This window comes from Alosa alosa, chromosome 10, assembly GCF_017589495.1.
Source record: "Alosa alosa isolate M-15738 ecotype Scorff River chromosome 10, AALO_Geno_1.1, whole genome shotgun sequence".
NCBI classification, from domain to species: domain Eukaryota; kingdom Metazoa; phylum Chordata; class Actinopteri; order Clupeiformes; family Clupeidae; genus Alosa; species Alosa alosa.
The window spans coordinates 18,934,181-18,955,968 of NC_063198.1; the positions used below are offsets into that span (position 1 = coordinate 18,934,181).

At 39.4% G+C, this 21,788-nt stretch overlaps 1 protein-coding gene across 2 annotated transcripts; it reads right to left on the minus strand.

Moving 5' to 3' along the window:
* Positions 1 to 2,825: 2,825 nt before the first annotated feature.
* LOC125301422 (endothelin-3) lies at positions 2,826 to 18,541 on the minus strand. 2 transcript variants are annotated; one of them, XM_048253797.1, is made up of 4 exons: positions 17,754 to 18,541; positions 14,297 to 14,549; positions 5,276 to 5,425; positions 2,826 to 4,546 (listed from the first exon to the last, which is right to left on the minus strand). In XM_048253797.1, exons 1-4 carry the CDS (start codon positions 17,821 to 17,823, stop codon positions 4,531 to 4,533), a joined length of 489 nt encoding a protein of 162 aa, XP_048109754.1. In that variant the 5' UTR covers positions 17,824 to 18,541; the 3' UTR covers positions 2,826 to 4,530. The 2 variants fall into 2 exon arrangements, 1 of the variants encoding a protein (XP_048109754.1); XR_007194746.1 differs by lacking the exons at positions 2,826 to 4,546; positions 5,276 to 5,425; positions 17,754 to 18,541 and adding an exon at positions 14,699 to 14,838 and having other exon boundaries at positions 14,458 to 14,549.
* Between the last annotated feature and the right edge of the window lie 3,247 nt (positions 18,542 to 21,788).

Sequence of the window (21,788 nt, forward strand, 5' to 3'; positions counted from 1 at the left end):
AGACATGCTGTGAAGACACATAAAAGAAAGATCTGCCATAAAATATATAGCTGTAGACATTTCCTTGGCAGTATGCTTCTTGGCCGAAAGGCAGACTGTACGTCCTTAAAGATTAAATAAAGGGGAACCTGTTGCCTCAAAATACAGAACCTATGGGCTTAATCTGGGACTCATAGGCACATCTCTTTGATGTGAGATCTAAAGATTATATTACGCAAGGCCACCAGATTCTTTGAGTCTGCCACGCCTTTCATTCATATATAGAGACATTATTTTCGTTGCATTCAGACTCATCACATTACATTACAGAGTCTGCTGTCTCAGTAGAGTCAACAACATTGGCAAGCACCAGTTCCTGGGCATTCAGACATGTATTTATTAGGTCCCTGGCATGGAATGTCTCAATGTTACATTAGGATCCCTGGGCATCTAATGGAAATGCCTGTGGTATGACTCAGACCAAATAATGACCACTTTATGCATTCAGTTGCCTGGCCTGATGCATGGCACTTTGTGCGATATGTTTACATGGTTGCTATGGAGATACAGTTAAAGGATTGGTTTGGTGTAAACACAACCTAGAGTCTATTTATGGCTGATAACAAGTTCAACATTTAATTTGGGACCAAACGTACGTTCGTCGGGGAGTTTTGAGATAGATGATTTATGAAGTCAATATAACCTTCCTTCGTATTCCGGTAGCTTCAAATCTGTGGACATGACTTATTGCAGTATTGCACAGATATGGCTAAATGTGATGCATGTTTGTATTGTAAATATGCATCACATTCAGCCAGATATGCGCAGCGCTGCAATAACTCAAACTCGCCCACTAATTTGAAGCTAACGAAATACGAAGGAATGTTATACACTAACTTCATAAACTGTCCTTATTACAACCTCTCTGTACACTTTCAAAATGTACACTACTTTGATGTGTCTGATGATTAATGTGTACAGGGAAATTGTAGCTTGTGGTAAAATGGAAATGGCCTACGACAATATCATGCTGTTCACTTGATATTTATTAGATTATGGTGCTCCAGTTGATAGGGCTTAAAATGTTTAGCTATTTATCTTTCCTGACGTGTGGAACATACCCTTAATGCAAAACCATCAAAATTTGAGGAAGACGTTTCAAAGCCTCCATTCTTTTTCATTTGATCATCAATGTAATATCACTGTATCTCTATCTGACTGCTGTTGTTGGCAAGTAACAAACTATTAGATCTATTAGATCCCCCTCCTCTATCTGATTGCTGTTGTTGGCAAGTAACAAACTATTAGGTCTATTAGATCCCCCTTCCCCCAAACCTACTGTATCTATCCCAGTTCATACTCATGGGTTTAAGAGTTAGCCATCTTTTTTATTTTTAGTGTCTGCAGAGGTAAATTACGGTAAAGGTCAGCGGCGGGGTATTTATTGTAATTTGATAGTACATTCTTTTCCTTCAGCTGAGAGTTGCACCTGTCCCTGGCTAGATACTGGTGCAGTGATTTCCTTTGCTTTCGAACATCATGGACGGATGGATCTAACACCATGGTGGATTATTTACTTTCAGCGAGCGCATATTCAGTACATAATATTAAGACCAAAGTCTCTGCACTTAGGCAATATTTAAACTGCACTCACTGGAACAGAAACACTTTTTGGTTTGGATTTTTATTTAAGGAAAAATTAGGTTGTGCAGTTATAAAAGATTGACTTCCACTGCCATAGGAAGCCTACAGCCTGGTACCAAAATTAAGGTCCCTGAATACGTTTATAGTTATTTCTGGCTTCAAATAAAATCTAGAATAAAAGTAGTTGAAGTTGGCCCTATGGAACCACTGCAAAGTATTGAGGAATTTAGACGTTGTTTAGATGTTGATGTTTAGATGTTGCAGAAATCAGAAAAGCTCATGGCTGTGCTATTGTTTAACCAACACTTTTGAGCTGGCTATACTCTGGATGTAGCAAATTGGCCCCAGGTGCAAGAAAGCACTCATATTTGTAGAACTTACCAAATGCATTTTTGTGTCTGGAACATCAACAGTGTCTGTAGGTAAACATCCACAAACTATGTTTATAATTTGGGTGAAGAATATTTTTATCAGTGTTAAAACATGATGTGGCATATCAGAGTGTTGAAGCTATGGCCAAATATTTGGAATGTTATGAAGGAAAAAAGCTGAAAAAATAATGGGGTTTTGTCAGAGTAACAGAATTTGCCAGCATGAACCGACACGTATGAAAGATATCAGTCAGATGTCAGACAATATATTGTAAACTAGCTCTGGGTATGTTATAATTTCATATACCTTCTACCCTAACCAATGAGACATGGGTCTCTGCATTCTTTAAGATACTCTTGCATCTTAAGGATTGGACTGCAAGGAGTGAGACCTTTTTGTTGGGATCATCTGAAATATGATAAAGTTGAAATCTTATTTTCCCAACAGTTCATGTGCAATTAAGAAAGGCAAAAAAGCTTGAAGGCTGTAAACCCTCATTAAGCATCTGAAAGCATGAAGGCTGTAAACCCTCATTAAGCATCTGAAAGTCTTTGAAATGTGCATGTAGTCTGTGACATCCCAAAGGTAACAGGAGCCGTAACATGTTACAACATTTGCTACAATAAATATCTAGAATGTATGGAAATATTATATACGGATATATAAATATGATTATATATTAAATTATGCCATGTAAAATCGTTTAAATTCAGAAAGTTTGTGATTGGTGGTTTGTCTGAACTGTTTTAGGCTAAATATCCACAAACAACTAGCACAAAAAATAAATTACACTCCTATGCCAATTGTTGACTGGTGGACAATTCACAATAGGATGTTTCATATAGCTTTTATTTTTTACAGCTGAACTTGTTCTGTACAGGGTGAGCATATTTGCTGTGTGGGGGAAAAACAAACTACCTCATGTAGTACAATAGAAATACAATTGCATTGTGGATTATGTTCTTTATGTGGTTGTCCCTTTTTTAAATATTATACATTCAGACAAAACAATCAAAATGCACTTTAAACAGGATTTAGCCTTCAGCATTACAAACAGGAAAATCTGCAATAAACTAAAAACATGAACACTTTTTGTTTCATTACTGGCACAAAATTTTGACTTTCATTACAGAATTACTGTAGCATTGTCAATCGGTTGTGTGATGTGGATTATGTCTGCCCTCAACTCAAACATTGAGAAGAAATTCAAACCAAGTTCAAATTATTTCCCTTTTCTCTGTTTGTTGACTCTTGAGTTGCCTTGCATTACTCACCATTACAACAGATTTTTATCAAGTGAGTAGTTATGTGCAAAGTCATGCGAAAAATACATTCTGCACTGTGCGTGTGTGTGTGTGTGTGTGTCAGTCTGTGCATGTGTGTGTGTGTGTGTATGTGCTTGTGTGAAAACATGTTGGTTTATAACAAATTACAGTGCATTCTGCATGGTTATATGAAAGATGATGTGTTTATACAAGACACAAACTCAAAGGTCTGATTTTTACAGAAATATCTCTGAATGAGAGGTGAGTTTTGCAGACTTACAGGGACCTGTTCGGCATTATATTTTAGATAGGCTGCATGCATACTGTAGGTATTACTGTAGTCATTACAGTTTTTCAGAAATTCATTAGGAATAGGGTAAATCAATGCAGGCAAATGATGCTGGTAATATCAAATCAAGACGACAAGTAAGGCTAGAAAGCAAGGCTTCCTTTTGTCAAATAAAGAATCTACCAGTACTTTCCCTTTAAAACAGCATTCTGACAAAACTCACTTCTTGAAGAGGGAGACAGGGGAGGGGTTGACTGAAAATGAAAATACCCAAACAATCCAGCTTAATATATAGCTATACAGTATATTGAATTAAAATAATATAAACTCATGCTTTGCACATTTTTACATTAGTATAAAAATATAAGACATAGTTACATCAATCTGACAGTTCTACCTGAACTAAAATACAAAAAAGTGTGAGAGAAGGCAGACACCAGATATTTTGAAAGAGGACATCATTGCATATGATTGTATAATTCTCTTTCTTATTCAGTCTTTGAATCCATTCTACAATGCCACTTTACCAATGACAGTCATATATGTCAGTGACATTTGCTGTTTAATTCCAGACTTCACTCCAGAACTGTCTTATTACTACACACATCCTTGGTTTCTGGACCCACACACTTCCAGCTTGTTGAAGAAAAAACTCATTCAGTCATGAAGCTACCCTCTCCTCATCTCCTGATCTGCTGACAGCTGTGCCATCGGTCAGTCCTTTGTAAATGTCCGTAGGGTCAGGCAGGTTCCTAAGGTGGTGCCTCCCGCCACGCACTCTCAAAACGCCACCAATATCTAGTCTCTCTTTGAGCGGGCTGTCCAGAGCATTCTACTTGGAGTGCTTTTATCTCTCTCTTTATAAAAGGAACACGACTGGAAAATCTTTAAAGGGAAGAGGAAAATGCTTGCAAAGGTCAACTTCCAGAGAGGTCTCCCTGGGTAGTTTTAAATGCCTGGTTGCCTGGGTAGTTTCCAATGTCATGGAGAATCTCCCCTTTACAAATCAAACAAACAAAAACAATTAATCAAGCATTCACAAATATAGGAGATCAAAAATGATAACATTTTTGGGCAATAACAAGGGCAGCTACACAGCTGTAGCTTTTGAATCACAAAATGCATTCTTTATAAAAAAAAACTCTTTTCCTGTCTAGTGACAAATGCACGGCAGTGACTTTTAACAAAGTATGTGTTTGTGCTGGATTTCCTTTGTAGATTGTCTCTATCTTCTTGAACTGATTAGGCATTCAGACCAGTGGACTATCTACAATTAGAAAGATGTGTCTGATTCTCTGGAGACTTCTCTGGAGTGCTTTTGCCTCAAGCCAAGAGGAATTTGAAATAGGCTTAACTGTTCAGAAATCTGGAATGTGGAAGTTGAACTGCTAAACTAACCCACAAAGCACATGTTTAACAACTTCAGAAATCCATATAAAACCAGGGCTTTTTATGCACCTGTTCTTGTGGTGACATTGGTCATATTTCTAAAGTCAATTAAACAGTAGTCAATATCATGTCTGTGTCAACAGATTCCGGTTAAAAGTACCCTCTGTGGGTTTTTATCTGAGATTCAGATTTTGGCATACAGGTGTGAGACTAGCATCACAACACTATCAAACTGGTGAAATCATATCTTGACACTCAACAAGACAAACTAGTGGTCTTCTTGGTGTTGACAAGCACTGTGCACTGCGCATGGTGGTTATATAACAGTGATGCTTACCTTCCCTTGCAGAAGGCTGTGCACTCAGAGTCCACCTGCTGTGCACACACACAGCGCTGTGAGCTTGCGTGTGAGGAGTCGGAGGTCAAGGCTGAGCGCCGCACCCGCTGGGAGCCTCTGTAGCTGGACATGCCGTACGGCACGGTCCGTCTGGCAACACCAAAGCACAGGGAGGAAACACCGGTCAATCTACTGCCGCCAGTCAAGCCAGAAAGCCAAAAAGCACTTATAAACTGGGTTATACAAACACATAATAAGAGCTGAAAGAAGTCGTGAAAAAACCCTGAACCAAAAGAGGGTTCGTTTTGGTTTTATTGAGTGAGACATTAAATTGAGTGTGGCTTTGAGACTATTTCACAGCCAATAAAAACAGGGAAGCTCATCTAAACATTTCTTGCAATAAATTCTGTTTAGGTCCTATGTAGGTGAATAATGAAGTACGAATGGACCACTAGGCCAGACAGTGTAGTTATGTTCATACACTAACTTAACCATCCAGAGGACACCTCAAACAGGAATAATTAAGTGTGCTTGCAAAGCAGCACACTTATTGTTCTTCTTAAGTTTTATTATTATTCCCGTCTCCCTAATTTTTTGTCAGCTCTAGCGCCTAGGCCCTTTGAGACAGAGACACTGTTCCAACTTTAAAATGTCCGGTCAGTACCGGTGTAAGTTGCTCGCGAAGATGATGTCAGGTGGGTGTGTCGTTCGTCCGCCATATTGGATTGAACAGAAAGCGAAACTAAAACTAAGGTCACAAATTTGGTCCGAACGCCACGAAACTTGACATACATTATCCTTGGACCAAGCCTCACAAAAGTTACCAGAAGGATTTTTGATTTTCGAAAGCGTTTGTCTGTCACAGCCAAACGAAATCGGCGGCGAAGCTCCGAAACAGGAAGTCGTCCATATCTCAGGAACAGTCACATATCGATACCAAATTTTGCATTTGAACTCGGGACTCCAATGTGAGGGTGCATAGGCTAAAAAAGAGAGAAAACATTCCAAAAGTTTCCAGCATTTGGCAAACCACCCACCTGTATTTGGTAACTTTCACCTTCCACATTTGCAGTTGTACATCTATCACAATGCCTTCCAAGTATGCACAATGTCTCTGGGCAGTCACAATGTCAACGGGCAACCTTGCCCAATCATGAAATCCTTGGGATAGTATGGACTTACAAACTGAATGGTAAGGAGAACATTAGCTATTTATTGCTGACGTCTTACAGTTATTTTCACATTGAGGGGTATTCAAATTAAAATTTTCATTATTGTTAAATATCATGATGGGAGAGTATTATTAAAAATGTTACAAGTATGCAAATGCATATGTTTACGGGCATTTAGGTTTTACTGTGTTGTTTTGTTGTAAAGACATGCAAGGCATTCTGGGCCATGTAATGAGTGGTCGGCAGCACTCCATACGTATTAATATGAATAGGTGTTTCTGTAAACCTAGGAACAATAAACAGCTATCTCTGTCACAAAAACGAGCTGGTAATCGCTCATTGAAGAGGGAACTATGATAAAAAGATTGTTTTCCTAAAAGCATGGAGTTGACGAAAGAATAAGCAGGAAATGTCACGTTAATGTTAAATAGCCTACATCTGAACGCTAGGTGGCAACGTTGTATTACATTTCACTAAATAAGTGTGAGCTTCACAAGTAAGGAAGGTGCAAATATTATGTAATTTATCATGGGAAATTATTGGAAATGTTATTTCTTGTTTATTCTATTTGCAAACCACACACATCCATTAGTAAACACACGTACACTTTTAATACCTTGAAAAGACTCTCATTTCGTTTATTTGATGTTGCCTAGCAACGCAGCCTTCAGAGCAAAGATTCTAGAACAGAGCTTCAGAGAGACACGTTTTGAATTTGTGGCCAAGTACCTAAAATATCGGTTTCCATGTGTATGTGCTGGATGGTGTGCTTCCTTTATGAAAGTAAGTGTTTTATAGAGTTACAGACATAATGAGTCATGTTGTAGTGGTCAACATAAATGTGCCCCTTCTGTTATTAGAATGCTAAGCGGAGAAGCATGCTAAGCAGAGATTTAGTATCATTCATTTCTTGTGTGGCTACTATCGGAACTCCCCCTATTACCGTCGGTCCCGTATTTCCACCGTCTTGCGTGTATGTGTCACTTAATATCCATTTCTATACAAACCAAGACAGCGGACTCCTAAAGAAACGCAACCACCCACACCATAGGTGTATCTAAATTAGCTATGTACCAAAAATGACATTTTACCGTGACTCAAAGAGGTGTAAACAGTGTTGTAAGGCTGCGTGTACACAACCGCTTGGAGCTCCAGTGGAATTTTAATTTCACGACGAGAATTCTCGGTCTAACCGTTCATGTGCCGTTGAAACGGTGTAAATAGGCGAGCATCTGGCCAGCACTATAACTCCGAGCGTGGTAAACAAAATTGAATATTTCAGGCAGTAAATGCTCCCGTTAAGAACCAAACCAGATTTTGTTCAAATCTATACACCTATAGCTACTAAAAAATGTAAGGTTAATTTAACAAATGTTATTTTGAAGTGTTAAAAAACATCGTTGTTTTAGAATTTCTGAACAAAAGTGGTGATAATTGGGGGTGTTACGATAGCTAGCTATCGGGAGGAGATGTATGTTGCTAATTGGGATTTATGTTGTTTAGCGTAATGCCATGGTCATTTGATATGAGATGCTTGCACTCCTAACTTCGTCACTTAACTTTAGGACTGCGTTCACCTAACTTTAGGACTGCTATTTGGCACTTTAGCCCTAAAAGTAGCACCTAAGTCTGTGACAGCTTAAAAGAAATGGCGAGGACTCCTAACTCCTAACGCAATGTTTTGAAATGCTCTACTATTGTGTACAGGAGCTTCCAATCGCGAGGGAACTTGCATTGTAGGCATAACTAAGGGATGCAATAACACCACCAACAACCAAAACTAGCCTACTCATTGTCAACATGTACATTAAATGTAACGTTTCATGTGAATCAAATTAAAATGTTTTCTTTGCAAACGTAGGCATAGGCATATGGTGACAGATTAATTTAATAATGCTGCTGTGTGAATCACGGTAAGCGCGAATGAAGTGGCCACTTCTTAATGTGACGCACTGTATGGAAGTGAGCTAAGTAAAATAGAGATGTTTCAAATAAAATAAGGTTAATCAGAATTCTAAGATATGCCCGCTTGACAACGGCAGAGATAGAACTGGCCTTTGGCCATAGCAACCATCCATTTAGAACGATTGGCCTTCACAGCAACCAAAGATCTGAGCTGTGTTGCAATGTGAGGCAAAGTATAGAAAGGTGATGAAATATACAGAGACAAGTCAAGAAATATAGTGCAATGTAGACAGTAGTATACAGTTGATTTACAGACGGTGGTGAGTAATATGAAGTATTCCTTTATTCTGAGATACATCTGAGATAGGCTACATCAATAGGCTCTCAAAACAACCCCAGGCTCACAAAACAATCCGAAACAGACATAAGGTCTTTATAGAGCAAATCCATATAGATTATTTGCCAAATAAACCAGTAAAACCATTTGTGGGATGGAATATATAACATTCACACTCATAGCTCATATTTTTTTAAATAAATCAGTGAAAAAGTATCCTGACAAACAAGCAGCTTTTTAATGCCTTGGTCATATTTCATAATTTCAATTCCTCTGTAGGTTACCTGATAGCCCAGTTTGAGAGGCGCAAGACGCGTGACATTATTTATTTTTGCAGCCAATCACTGCTGTCATTTTATTTTATTGATTTGATCTCAGTCATAGAAGCTAAATTTGAAGGCAGGCCAAAGGTAAAATCCAATGAACCGCATTCAACCCGCAAGCCAATAGTTGAATAGCCCTCTCCTAGAGCTTTTGAGATATTGCCACTGCTCCAACACTGAAAGGCACTGTTACAATGCCTGGATCAAGCCAGGTTCAGCGTAGCGTATGCCACTGTCTGCTCACGTTGGTGACTGCACCAGGGCAAGCACACTTTCGCAGTTCCCGCCAGAAATGCAGTCTAGTTAACAATTTTCTTTCAAACAAAAAAGGGTTTGAGCCATAAAATTACCTCACCCTTATGGTCCTCCCAGTAGGGTTTTCTAAACTACTCACGCTGAGTATGACACCAAACACACAAAACTGAAACCAAAACTTTGCTCGGCAGCCTCAACATCACAGCTCCTGCTGAGTTTATAGGTCAGCCTATTAAACTGGAGACGTCCATACACATGCTTCTGTGAAACCAGCAGAGCATTCTGGATTTTGTCTTTCAACCGTACATCTATCATCTGAATCAATAAACTGATGACTACCACAGACAAATAATTGAGATGCATGTGTTTACATGCACAAGGCTCATGTAACAATTACATAAAGAAGCTGAAAGGCAAGCAGAGAGGTTGTTAAATGCATACTGTTATGTAACATGTTCATGGAGTCTTTAGTCATGTACTGTAGGCACTATAAAACTCTGTTTTACATATGGTTTTATAGATGTGATATAGTGCTAATTATAATAGAGATAACTGTTTTATGACTACTACACTGAAAAGACTATTTAAGAACTGTGCTTTGAACTTAGTTGTACTGTACAATAAAATAGCCATTTACTGAATATACTGTTGTTTTGATAATCAGCTTATATTATGACTGCGTGTTAACAGGCATTAGGTTTCTTGAGGTACAGAGAGACCTTAATAGCATTCGCTTTGGTGGTAAACCAATTTGCTGCCAAGATTCCACTGAGATTGTTATATTCTTTAAACTACAACCAGAAAGTGTTTAAAGATATTTCTATCAACTTTTATATTATAAAATCCTAAAACTAGACTTGACTAGAGCATGGAACAAACCAGGAGAGTAAACCAGGCAGATTTGGGAGAAAATCGGGCTCATTCCGTCAAATTAATTTCTTAAATGTGAGGGGAAAACGTGTCTTATTTCACTTAATGGAAGAAAAATCTCTCCACCTTGGAGGAGATACTTGATTGTGCGATTCCAACCACAGTCCCTCTGGAATGGTGCATTTTTGCCAGAGAAATAATGACAAAATTAGTAGGACAATCAATCAAACTTCTAATACACCCCAGTTGTATTGCATGGATGACTCCAAATACTGTGATCAATCCCAGATTTCCTCTGGGAATTTCATTTCTTCACTTTATTTCATGTAAACCACACGAATATTGGTTCTTTATTCAATATCCTCAAACTCAACAGTGTGAATATGTCAATTAATAGCATTGAGAATATGCCAGCCACTCCAGACTGGGATTCTAATGGGTGTCCCGTACGTGCTCAATGATTTACTGTCCTCAATTTGACTGTTTGTCTTTCATTTGGAGGAGCCTGGGAGGAGAAAGCCGTCTGGACTGAACATGGTGCAGGTAAAGGAGGCACATTCCTCTGGGCTCTGCACCACTAATGCAAGGACAAGGAGGAAGCATGTCTTAAGACCTCAAAGGGGGTCAGAGGCATCCGCAGGGCGTTTTTTCTCCATGGTTAACAGAGAAAATAGAGGTGACCGTGGACGTGTGTGTGTGTGTGGGGGGTTTGGCTGGCATTCCCTGCTTGAACTGCTGAAATATGATTCACACACTCAGGCAGATTTCTTTCTGAATGACATACAGAAGCTTTACATAGACAAGAAGGGGGCATGGTGTGAGAACCCAAGACAATAATACACATCAGTGATATTACCATCTTGCTCAGCAGCAAGGCTTTTTCTAAAAGACTACATCATTCACCCTGGATACTCCCGACAGTGAAAGTCCACTTGAAGCATGTGACATACTCCTTGTGCTAAAAGCAATGAAAAATCTAGAACTCTTGATTTCAGTTTCAATGGAGGAAACACCATTCTAGGCCAAAGTTATTCACACCATATGGGAATCCACAACAGAGGCTGTTACACTCCGTAAAACTGGGAGCTCACACCCAGAGACCTCCCCACTGGCTCATCTGTGAAGACTTACTCTGGCAATCATCCTGTCAAGACAGGATTCCTTTGATCTCTGACCCACCCTGTCTGAATTCCTCTTCACTCTGATCAACTCACAACATAAGAATTAAGTGGCACGCTTGGTACTTTTTGAAAACGATTTAGCTCAGTCTTAATTAAAGGTGCTCTAAGCGATGCTGGGTAACGTCACTCCTGTTGACTTTCAAACAAAACAGAGAGCTAGCTCGCTACTTTCTCCCCTACCTCCTGTGCTGCTCCCGTGCAATTGAAATTCTCAATACTCCTAAATGCGCATCTCGTCTGTGATTTGCTGGAACAGTTTGTTATGTTTTTATGGGCTAGGTTTGCCCAGGTTGTTTTTGTTGCCGTTTTTGGAGCCTGGGCTGTCCACAGAGATCAATTTTTTTGTATTCAGGACACAGTCAGCTAGCAGTTGGTTAGGTAATGTTTGCAGTAAGTGACATAAAATGTTTTAGCCTAAAAAATGTGTGGCATCGCTTAGAGCACCTTTAAGTAGGGTATTATTTAAGTCATCTTTCTCGACATGAAATTTGAGTGGAATCACTCACTACTTCTTGCATAAGCATGGACCGAGAAAGACCTAGAAAACAATATAGTATGTACTGTGTAGCCTTCAACATCCTCAAACATCTAATAGACAAGATAATTCACAGTAAAATCACAAGAAGATGACTATGATGATTTAATGGGTCACGTCGGCTCAAGACACCACATGTGTGAAATGAAAAGGGGCTTAAGATTGCAAACTGTGTCCAATTTGAGGTGAACGATTCAACAGAGCACTTCTTCACATTCTAGTCTCCAAACTCCAAAAGCTTGACAGGATAAGTGATGGGTTCTGGTGATGATGCACATACATGGCACCATAAAGTCTGTATCAGCATCTTGCAGAGTGAAACAAACACACACACACACACACAGTGTCCTTATTTGTTCGCCTTCGCCAGTATGTCTACAGGCTTCTCTGTAAGCAATAATGTCCATGTCATGACAGCAATAGCAGTAATTGTGTCAATGCAATCAAACATGGTCTGAGTCGTGCTACATCAGCAAATCCATCTTCAGGCTACTGTAACTATCCACAAATGTACACTACGTTTTTCAATAAACATTCAATTTCAATTCAAGCATCTCAAAATAAATAACTGTTGTTGGTCCAATGACATAAAGAAGGTCTTTGGATTTGTTTATGAATAAATCATGATTTGCTTTAAATTTGTTGCAGTGCAGTTTTTGTGTTGAAGGAGTGAACATAATAAATAATAATGTACAGCAGTTAGCACATTGTTCATAATCCTGAATAGTGTTTACAGAATGTTTCAGGAATATTAATGTTGATTTCTTAACTCTAACCATTTGGATTTTTTGGACAGTGCTATCTTTTGACACAGTAAAGGGTCATTTAAGGCAATCACAGTTAACATGATGAAGTACACCTGTTATCAAGTATGTCACATTTCCTATATTAGTCCAGATACTCTTAAGGATATCCTGCTGTTTCTGTCCATAACAAATGCTCTTCTGAAGTCTGTATTAGTCATCCCTGACTTATCTTAACATTAATGTGGTAATCATCATCCTCTTCCAAATTACATCACAGCCCCAGATTTGTGAAAGAAAGAAAGAAAGGCCAGTTAAACACTAACAGGCCCACAGTTGTGCAAACAGTCCAATAATGTTTGTCTGAAACAACAACACAACACAACACGCTGACATTGCTTCAAAAGCTAATTTGTAAGGCTCTATGCTGAAAACGAAAGCCTCTCTTGGGAGGCAAATAGAGTGTGAAGTGGCACATTTTCAATGTTGAGTTTGTGGAACACCCAACCAGGTGTTTTCCTGCATCTGGTCTCATCATGTAGGAAGCTGAACTTGTGTCTGGTTTGTGTCTATAAAACTGAGTCAATAAAAATTAAAAGGCACCCTTTTCTGAAACATTTTGCTGCTGTTGTCACTTCCACAATTCACAATACGTGCTTCATTGCCTGGATACGCTCCATCAGGATTTGGAATTGGTTGAGTAGTGTAGCAAATGGGTCCAACCAAAAATTGCTCTACAATCATGAGATTGTCCAGCTCAAACTCTAACTGCAACTATTAGATAAAGGGGACATTTTCTAAAAAACATTCAATCCATCTGTTGGATACCTTAAAGTAATGGCTTCAAACACATTTTGATGGCACACTGACAAACAAAAAGGAAAATGGACTCTCTGACATTGTCGATGCATGCCCTGCACTGTGCATCGTTGTCACCGGTAGGAGCATGACCATTCTCTCTCCTTCCCAACAGATGGTTTGTAATATAGCTTGGCTACTTTTAATGTTATGTCTAATAAGAAGTTGTAAATGATGCTGTCACCTCATGGTCTTTTGGTTGAGAAAAAAAGAAAAGGAAGAGACAGAGGCAAAAAACAAGCAGAAACAGATCAGTTCAATCATCCAGTGGCAAAACCCTACCAATTAGAATTGCCTCTCCGTAGGATAAGATCATATGATTACTGGGCTTCTGAGTATAGCCAATCAGAGCAGGTAGTAATCTGTCTGCCAACAGTCAGTCACGGTGTGTCACAGTGTATCACGGCGTGTGTTGTGTAGTGTGTGTGGAGAAATGTAGCCAGTATCCTGAGAAGTTGTGCTTTCAATTCCCCGCTGCCACCATTGTGCCCTTGAGGAAGGCACTTAACACCAAGCTGCCCTGGGGAGAGTAGCCTTTGTAATAATTGACATATGTAGGATAACAGCGTCAGCCAAAAGAATAAGTGAGTAAACAACTGATACATGTAAGCATGGCTATCCTGTTATAATATATCAACAGGAATTCAGCAGCAGGCCCATCAGTTCGTCTCCCTTAAGTTAACGTACATCTATATATCAACTTAGATATCAACCATTTAGCTTGCTATCAAACACCTGAACCAATAAAGTCAATAAACAAACACCAATAAAGCCATTAACTCATGTCTTCTACATTTCCCAAATGCCTAGGAAAGAAATAGTTTTGACAAGGATAAACTTACTCTGGCGTGTTGATCCAGATAATGTCCAAGTGGCAGTAATACACGCACTCCTTGTCTTTGTATGTGTAACACGTACACCGCTTGGCTCGTCTTTTGGGCCCTGACAGCTCACACGAAAGGCACGTGGGGCCCCCGGCATCGGTGGGCCCGGGAGATGTCGTGGACTTCACAGCTGAGCTCCTTGAAGGTACGCCTGGCTGCACTGCATCAATCTCACTCTCCTGATTCTCATCTTGCCGTAAAGGAGGAAAACCTAAAAAAAAAATAGGAATCAAAATTATTATAACAACCAATAAATGATTACAGCATGTCATTAACTATTCAGGCAATATGAGCTATTCGTCTACTTTTTTTATCAGATTCTGTGATTAAACCAAATAATTGTACAGATTTCAGTTATACCTTTCTGAAAAATCTAAACTGTGAGGTCTAATTTCTTCTGCACAGCTGAGGTAGCCTGGGTGAACCCAGACGAACTTATCAAATTTGAATTTGCTCTGCAGGCTTGTCTGGGTTCACCCAGGCTACAGCTGATGCTGATAACTGCATTTTTTCAGACTTACAACGGTTATACCAGCGATTATGACGTCAAACAATTGGTTTAAAGGTCCAGTATGTAGGAAATAATGGAAAATAAACTGTAACCATTCCATATGTTGTCAGAGAGTAAGGAAACACAATGAATTGAAGTAATGGCTTATTTGACAACATTACTCTAACCCGTAAAACCCGTAAAACCCATGAAAAAAAATGAGTTACGGGGCGGAATGTCTTGGAATTTTCGTTTATGTTTTGAACGATTCATTCTAGAATAGCGTATTAATAATGGGCTAGCGCGTCCTCCTATTTGGGTTGCCAAATTAGCAAAGGCCAACTGTCAACAGCTGTCAGTTGTAGTCATGAACGCCTACGAGAGGCAGGCAAATTTCCCAAATTTAAACAAGAAACAAATTAAGTGGACATCGGAGGAGCTTCCTGAGATGGTGACGTCTTCGTCAAACGAAGAATATCAAGTCTGACGCAGAGCTGGCCATATTTCTCCACAACAGGTAGCCTAGGCTAAACTTCATCTGCATCGCTAACTTCAGATAAATATGTTACGTTGGTTAGAGAGGTATTTTTTGTTTTCACTGTTTCCGTAATGTGTAGCTGGGTCATGGTTGGAGAAACGTTAAAGCAGCTGCAGGTCAACTAACGTTAGCTAAGTCTTAATTACATCTGGCAAAAAGGCTCGCTTCTGGTAGTCTTGAGAACGTTCACCAGTGTTTTGATTTTGGCCTGCAGAACGTTCGGTAACAATCCTACAAATCGCACCTTTAAACCTAAGGTGGCAGCGGTAGATGGGACCATTGAATTCACTTTTTCTTGAATGTACTCTCTCGCTGCGCAAACTCACACCATAGGCGATTTGCAGTCAGCCGACCTCACATGCAATGTCATTTACCCGAGTGGCTTGTCGAGAGTCCGCACACAGTGTTGCCCTTGTACATGCTCTGTGTGGACTAAAATCCTGTCAACACCGTAGTCAAGCGACAGTAAATTCTCCTTTCACTCTCCTTTGTGTAACGTTATTAATCAATGTTTAATTTGTGTTTTGCCTCTAGCGTCGCTCATCAAAGCGTTTCATCAAAGTAGCATCATTGGCTTTTAATTCTTTTTTTTTTTATTACGCGCGGTTGTGAAAGCCCTGTGAAAACACGAGAGGCATGTCGGATGTTCATCTCACCATGAACATCACGTATATATTAACAAAAAAGAGGAAATATCGGAACGTTTAGACATAGACTGTGACTCATTTTTAACCTACATGTATTCTACACTAACCGAAATTCCAGAATTTGACGGACGGTATTGTGGTGCGAAAATGTGGACACGCAGAAATGCAGAAGCTGAGTTTCCATTACAGCTTTGCGCAAAATAAAAGCGATATTTGCCGAAATTCGACAAAGCACTATAGCAAATGGTCGGTGTTTCCATTATGTGATGCAGTGCGATTGAACATGGGTGTTATCTTCTCGTGATAGTCATTATAGATTAATGTGACAACGGATTTCCCAAAATCTGACAAGTTTTGACAGTTTATCTTCAATTGCATCCACCAAAATCCGTGACATTTCAACTGAGGGAGTCAAAGGGAGAAAATAAGCGAAACCATTCGTTGGCCGTGTGACAATTCTGGGAGGACATAGTCCATGCTTGCATTTTGATATTGCTTAGAGTAGACTTGCACTAAACTACCTCAAACCAACTCAAAATAATCCAGTCATTAGACCGCACAAAACGCGCCACCTTTTTGAATGCGTTTAGTGCCTGGCTCATGTGATCACCTAAATGCGAAAAACATGTTTCCATTGCACTTTTGCGATATAGAGATATTTCGATACGCCTGAAAAAACACTTCATACGAGCGTAAAATCTTTGTTGCGACATTTGCGTGTTCCCATTACTCGCTTTTCATTTCGCATTTTAGATTTGCCCATTTTCAGGGTTAATGGAAACGCACCTTGTCATACCTTAAAAATCTTCTGATGAGTTTTTGTTTTGTAACGCTGTCCACACATGCATTTTCGTGACTCAGACCACTGCATACAATACAAACTTTTACTCCAGGTTTAGGCTACTTATTCTTCCACGCGTGTGCGGGAAAGCGGCGGCCATAGACTCGTCAGTTTCAGACAGTAACCCCTGCTACGACACGGACAGTGCACTGGGCATATACTTTCATTGTCCGATCACACAATCTGTCATGTCAGTCTTATGTAATCGCATCTCGGTTACTTCAACTTGCAAAGTGCAAATCACTTTTATGGTGTAGCAACATTGACGTGGCATTTAATTTCAATGGCATTTGATTTCTTTTACATAGGCTACTTAACACACAAGAACAATGCTGAAGACAACGGCAATAGTTAGGCTATGCAAATTATAATATTGATAAACACGTGCTTTCAGACAGTTTTAGTAGCCTAGGCTAAATAGCCTAGCAATCTTCTGCGCACTTGTCGACTTGGCTGCAATACAACGAAATCTTTTCGCTTGCGTAAAACGGGAGTAGCACGAGACCCATCAATCTGACTGAGGCTGAATTGATATCATCTGTGATAACACAATGACATTAATTGTAAAATAGGCCTACTGAGAATGACAAAGCACATAGGCTACATTAAATATTCAGTCCAGGTAATGTCACCTAGGTTGGCAATTAGTAGCTTTTCAACAGAACGTATGAGGGTGTTCGAGGCAATCCTCTCCTATATGCGCATTAAAACGCAAGTAGGCTACATGTCCACGTTTTGTATCCACTGTCGACCCAGTATTTCACATCGTCCGGAAAGGGATCAGAAGTGTAGGGTTTGTTGTTTGCATCCTCTACAACTTGCATCCACGTCCGTGCCATCCTAAAATCGACGCGTTTCACAGCCAACTGGTAGGCTACCTTTGGGGGTTTCAAACTTACCATTTGCATAAGCTGCTGATAGTCCAACAAGAAACAAAATGCACAAATCCATTAAAGCAACTTTAGCCATTCCACAGTAGATCCAAATATGCGTCGTAGTAAAAATGTCAGTCGTAGAACCGGGTAAGTCACGACTATAAAGTCAGTAATAAACTGTAGACTTCAAGACATCCATCAACAAGGTGTTTCACACTGCGCGCACTGGATTGTTGACATTTGCCATTTGACATTGTTATGTCTGAAGCATAAAGCAGTTTTCATCACGAGTAATCAGACACCAACGCGTGTAGTAGCTTCTGACTCTGCGCGCAAGGTGGAGAGCAAAGACTGACATGCTTAGTTTTCCGTCCTGGTCTTTATACGCCGTGACTAGCGTAATGCATTCACTACAAAGCACCACCCGCTGGTTCGAGCGCAGATGGTTCATAGAGGGAGCACTCTCGCGCAACCCAATCCGTTTGGTCTGACACATTTTTAATTACCCAACAGGTTGTATTAGTTGACATTCCATGTACAACTAAAGATTCATATGAAGATTCCCATTTACTCATATTTACATTTTTAGAAGCGAACACAGAACACTGTGTTGAACATAGCCTACACACTCTAACTAATCAAAAGACTATACAAGGCCATAAAGCTTAAAAACAAAGGAAAGTCTGAATTGTGCAATTCACCATTGATTTCTCCTTTCAAAGAACTTTCTCTTTTGAGGAGGAGAAGAAATGATCTAGTGAAGCCCTTTCTGAAGGCTCTTTGACAGGGCAGGAGCTTCTGTAGTGCCACTTACTCACTCACATGTGTAATGAGCCATAATGAGAGCACTTGTCTTGAACGAGGGGGGGGGGTGAGTCTGATTTTAAGAGGAGCTCTCTAAGATGGAATTCATTATGGGCCAAAAGAGAGAATTTATAGCACAGCTCATATGCATGGTAAATGATAAGAACTATGAGTGTGGTTTTCTTGACCAAGGATGTCTGGGTGAGTGATAGTTCGGAAAAATAAAACGTTCACCACTGTAATACAGTTACAGTAATCCTCTCTGGCAGAGTTGGTGATTGGTGACCACTGGACTGCTGTATTGAACATGTGCTGTAAAAACTATCATCCTCCTCCTCATCAAATATGAGACAGAGAAAAATGAGTGTAACACATTTTAAGGAATATTTCTGGTAACTTACAGTTCACTTTCCCCCTGGGGACCATTACACATAAGACACCAAATTCAGACTGTATGTTTGAGTGTTTACATGTAGACATACATTAAAGAAGGATACAAACAAACAAACAAACAAGAAAATAAGATTGATATTTTGTCTGGTATTGTCTCTATTAGCAACTCAGTAACCAAATTGTTAATTATTCAACCTTTCACTACTTGGGCAGTGTTTGCACGTCTGCTGGACCCCGATGATTGCTGGTTATGGCTAAACTAAACTTATTGTCATTGTGTCCTGGCCTTAATACTATACATTTAGCATTGCTTTCAAACATTCTTGCCACCAACTAATACTCCTACATTTCATATATACATGTTTTTCAAAAGTTTGTGATACATTTATACAATGAATCTCATAGTGTTGCTTATGTAGATGTAAATGTCACAAAATGCTCAAAATTAGCACATATACAACATACAGTACATGCATATCAGGTTGCACTACTTGGAACACTGCTCATTTACTGTTCAAAGGAAAATGCCTAGCTATATGCAAGAACAACATTCCCGTTCCCATTATTCACCATTTATAATGGTGAAAAAGAAGTAAATATCAATATTGCCGTTTAAGATGCTTGAGTTTATTAGACCTAATTAGCTCCTTCAACTGATTTTATACCAGTTAAGTCAGGGAGGCAGCCCAACATACCTAAGTCTGTTTTATTGTTCAATCAATTAGGGTTCAAAATCACTTTTAAATGACTCTGTTCCCCAAACAATATGAAGAGTGTAAGGATTTACAGTTTACCCTGACTTCCTCCGCCGAGTCCATTCATTCTAACAGACACCTCGAAGGCCTTTATCCCACTTATCACCCAGTTGCCATCCAGGATCAGGAAGCCAACTGTGGTGTGAGAAACACCAATCAATTGTAGTATGGGGGTAGGCCATCGAGAACCATCCCAGTCAAGGTGGAGACATAATTATCATACGGAACAAAATCTGATATATGACAAGAGTTTGAGAAGCTCTGGAGTCAATCTGCTCAGAGTATGTTTTTTTCACATGCTTCGTGACTGCTTTTACTAGAATAAAGATTGAGGCTGCATTAACCGAAGAAATATAATTTTTCCTATGAACACCTCATGTTTTTCTTACAAGAGGAACAGTAGGAATGACAAACTAATGATTGTCACCCCCTGCTGATGTTTTCCAGATGTCTTGTTAGATCTTGTTACCCTTTAAAACCCTCATGTTATCCTTGGGGTCAATTTGACCCCAAGCAACGTTTAACATCATAAAATATATGGTTCACTTTTTTTTTTTTTTTGCTTCATGTTTCATGACTTTTCCTCAATTGAAGGGTACAACAGAGTTAGCATGACATTTGTACAATAATTTGTTTTCAATGTCCTGTACAAATATTTTGTACATTGATGTTCCTTGGGGTCAGTTTGACCCCAGCTGTATGAAACAAAGGATACATGAATATTTGACACATTATGGATATTAATATTTGAATAGTATGAGAACATATTGTTATTATCATTATTACATACACAAGTATATACATATAAGTCATTTTGGCAGGACTGTATAAGTCAAAAGGGGAAGCAACAGCAAGCCTTTGGGCGGCTGACACTGGATGGGCAATATTGCCAGCCAGGGTTCCAAGGTTCATAAAGTGGTGTGGGAGGGGGATTGTTTTGTAGGGCTTTTGATGGTGGTTATTACACTCTTGTTAAGTACCTGTCACAAAAAACTGGGTAGCAATATTAATTATAATCATTTTCTGAGGGTTTATTTAGCTGGGGTCAAATTGACCCCAAGGATAAAGAGTGTCGGTAAGATTTGAGGATAACACAAGGGTATCTGACACACACACACACATTTTATGATTTAGTCATAAAAGACAGAGGAAAAGAAACAACTCTGTTTTTGGAAAGGAGCCTTTCCATTTCAGGGTACCACTGGGGCCAAGGTGGAGCCATGCAAGACTAGAGATCACTGGCTGGTAGAGATACAGGCTGATATAGATAGATAGAACGATAGATAGATAGATAGAACGATAGATAGATAGAACGATAGATAGATAGATAGATAGACTTGTGGGTTCATAAACACTATCGAAAGGAATGCCAGGAACCCCTGTTTCAGCATTGCTGTCTTGACTGAATGTGTCAAGGTTTTGGATGGAAGTTCCATTTTGCTCATGCAGTTGTCTTCAGTAGAGAGAAGTCATACATCAGCCAAATGTGACATGATGAATTGTAGTATAGCTATTCCAGCCTTAAGGGGAAAAAATTAAATAGTTTTTATTTAGGATGGTTAACCATGAGCTCCAGGATTCAAGGTTGTGATGTGCTAATGGCGCTGGGCTTGAAGTCAAGGAAGAGTGCAGGGTGCCCTCATTTTTATTTCATCATCACTCAGCTAACTTTTTTGTAATATCACAACTATCATGCCATTTTCTCAGTATATCATATCAGGAAACATTTATTGGAGATAGAAGTCCTCCTAGCTTGACTCAAAGGGTGCCAGTGATTCTTAGTGTCTCTCCGTCACATGTGGTTCTAATCCAATCTTACATTTCTTGTCCAATAGCTTGTCAACACCATCTCCAGATGAGTTGACAAAATATTTCTTATCCTCTGCAAAGACCTTAGCCAGAGTCCATTTGTCTGTAAGTATTGGAGTCTGGTTTACGGAAAGTGTAGCTAAGCTGTAGGAAATGTGCACATCATCAAATCTATGATAGAGGTTAAAACAAGATGAACATAACCTAATCTCACTCTTTGACATTTCTGTCATATATCTTTGAAAAATTAGTGTAGCTTTTCCTTGAAAAATAGGTACCTTTGCAATAACACGTGAGG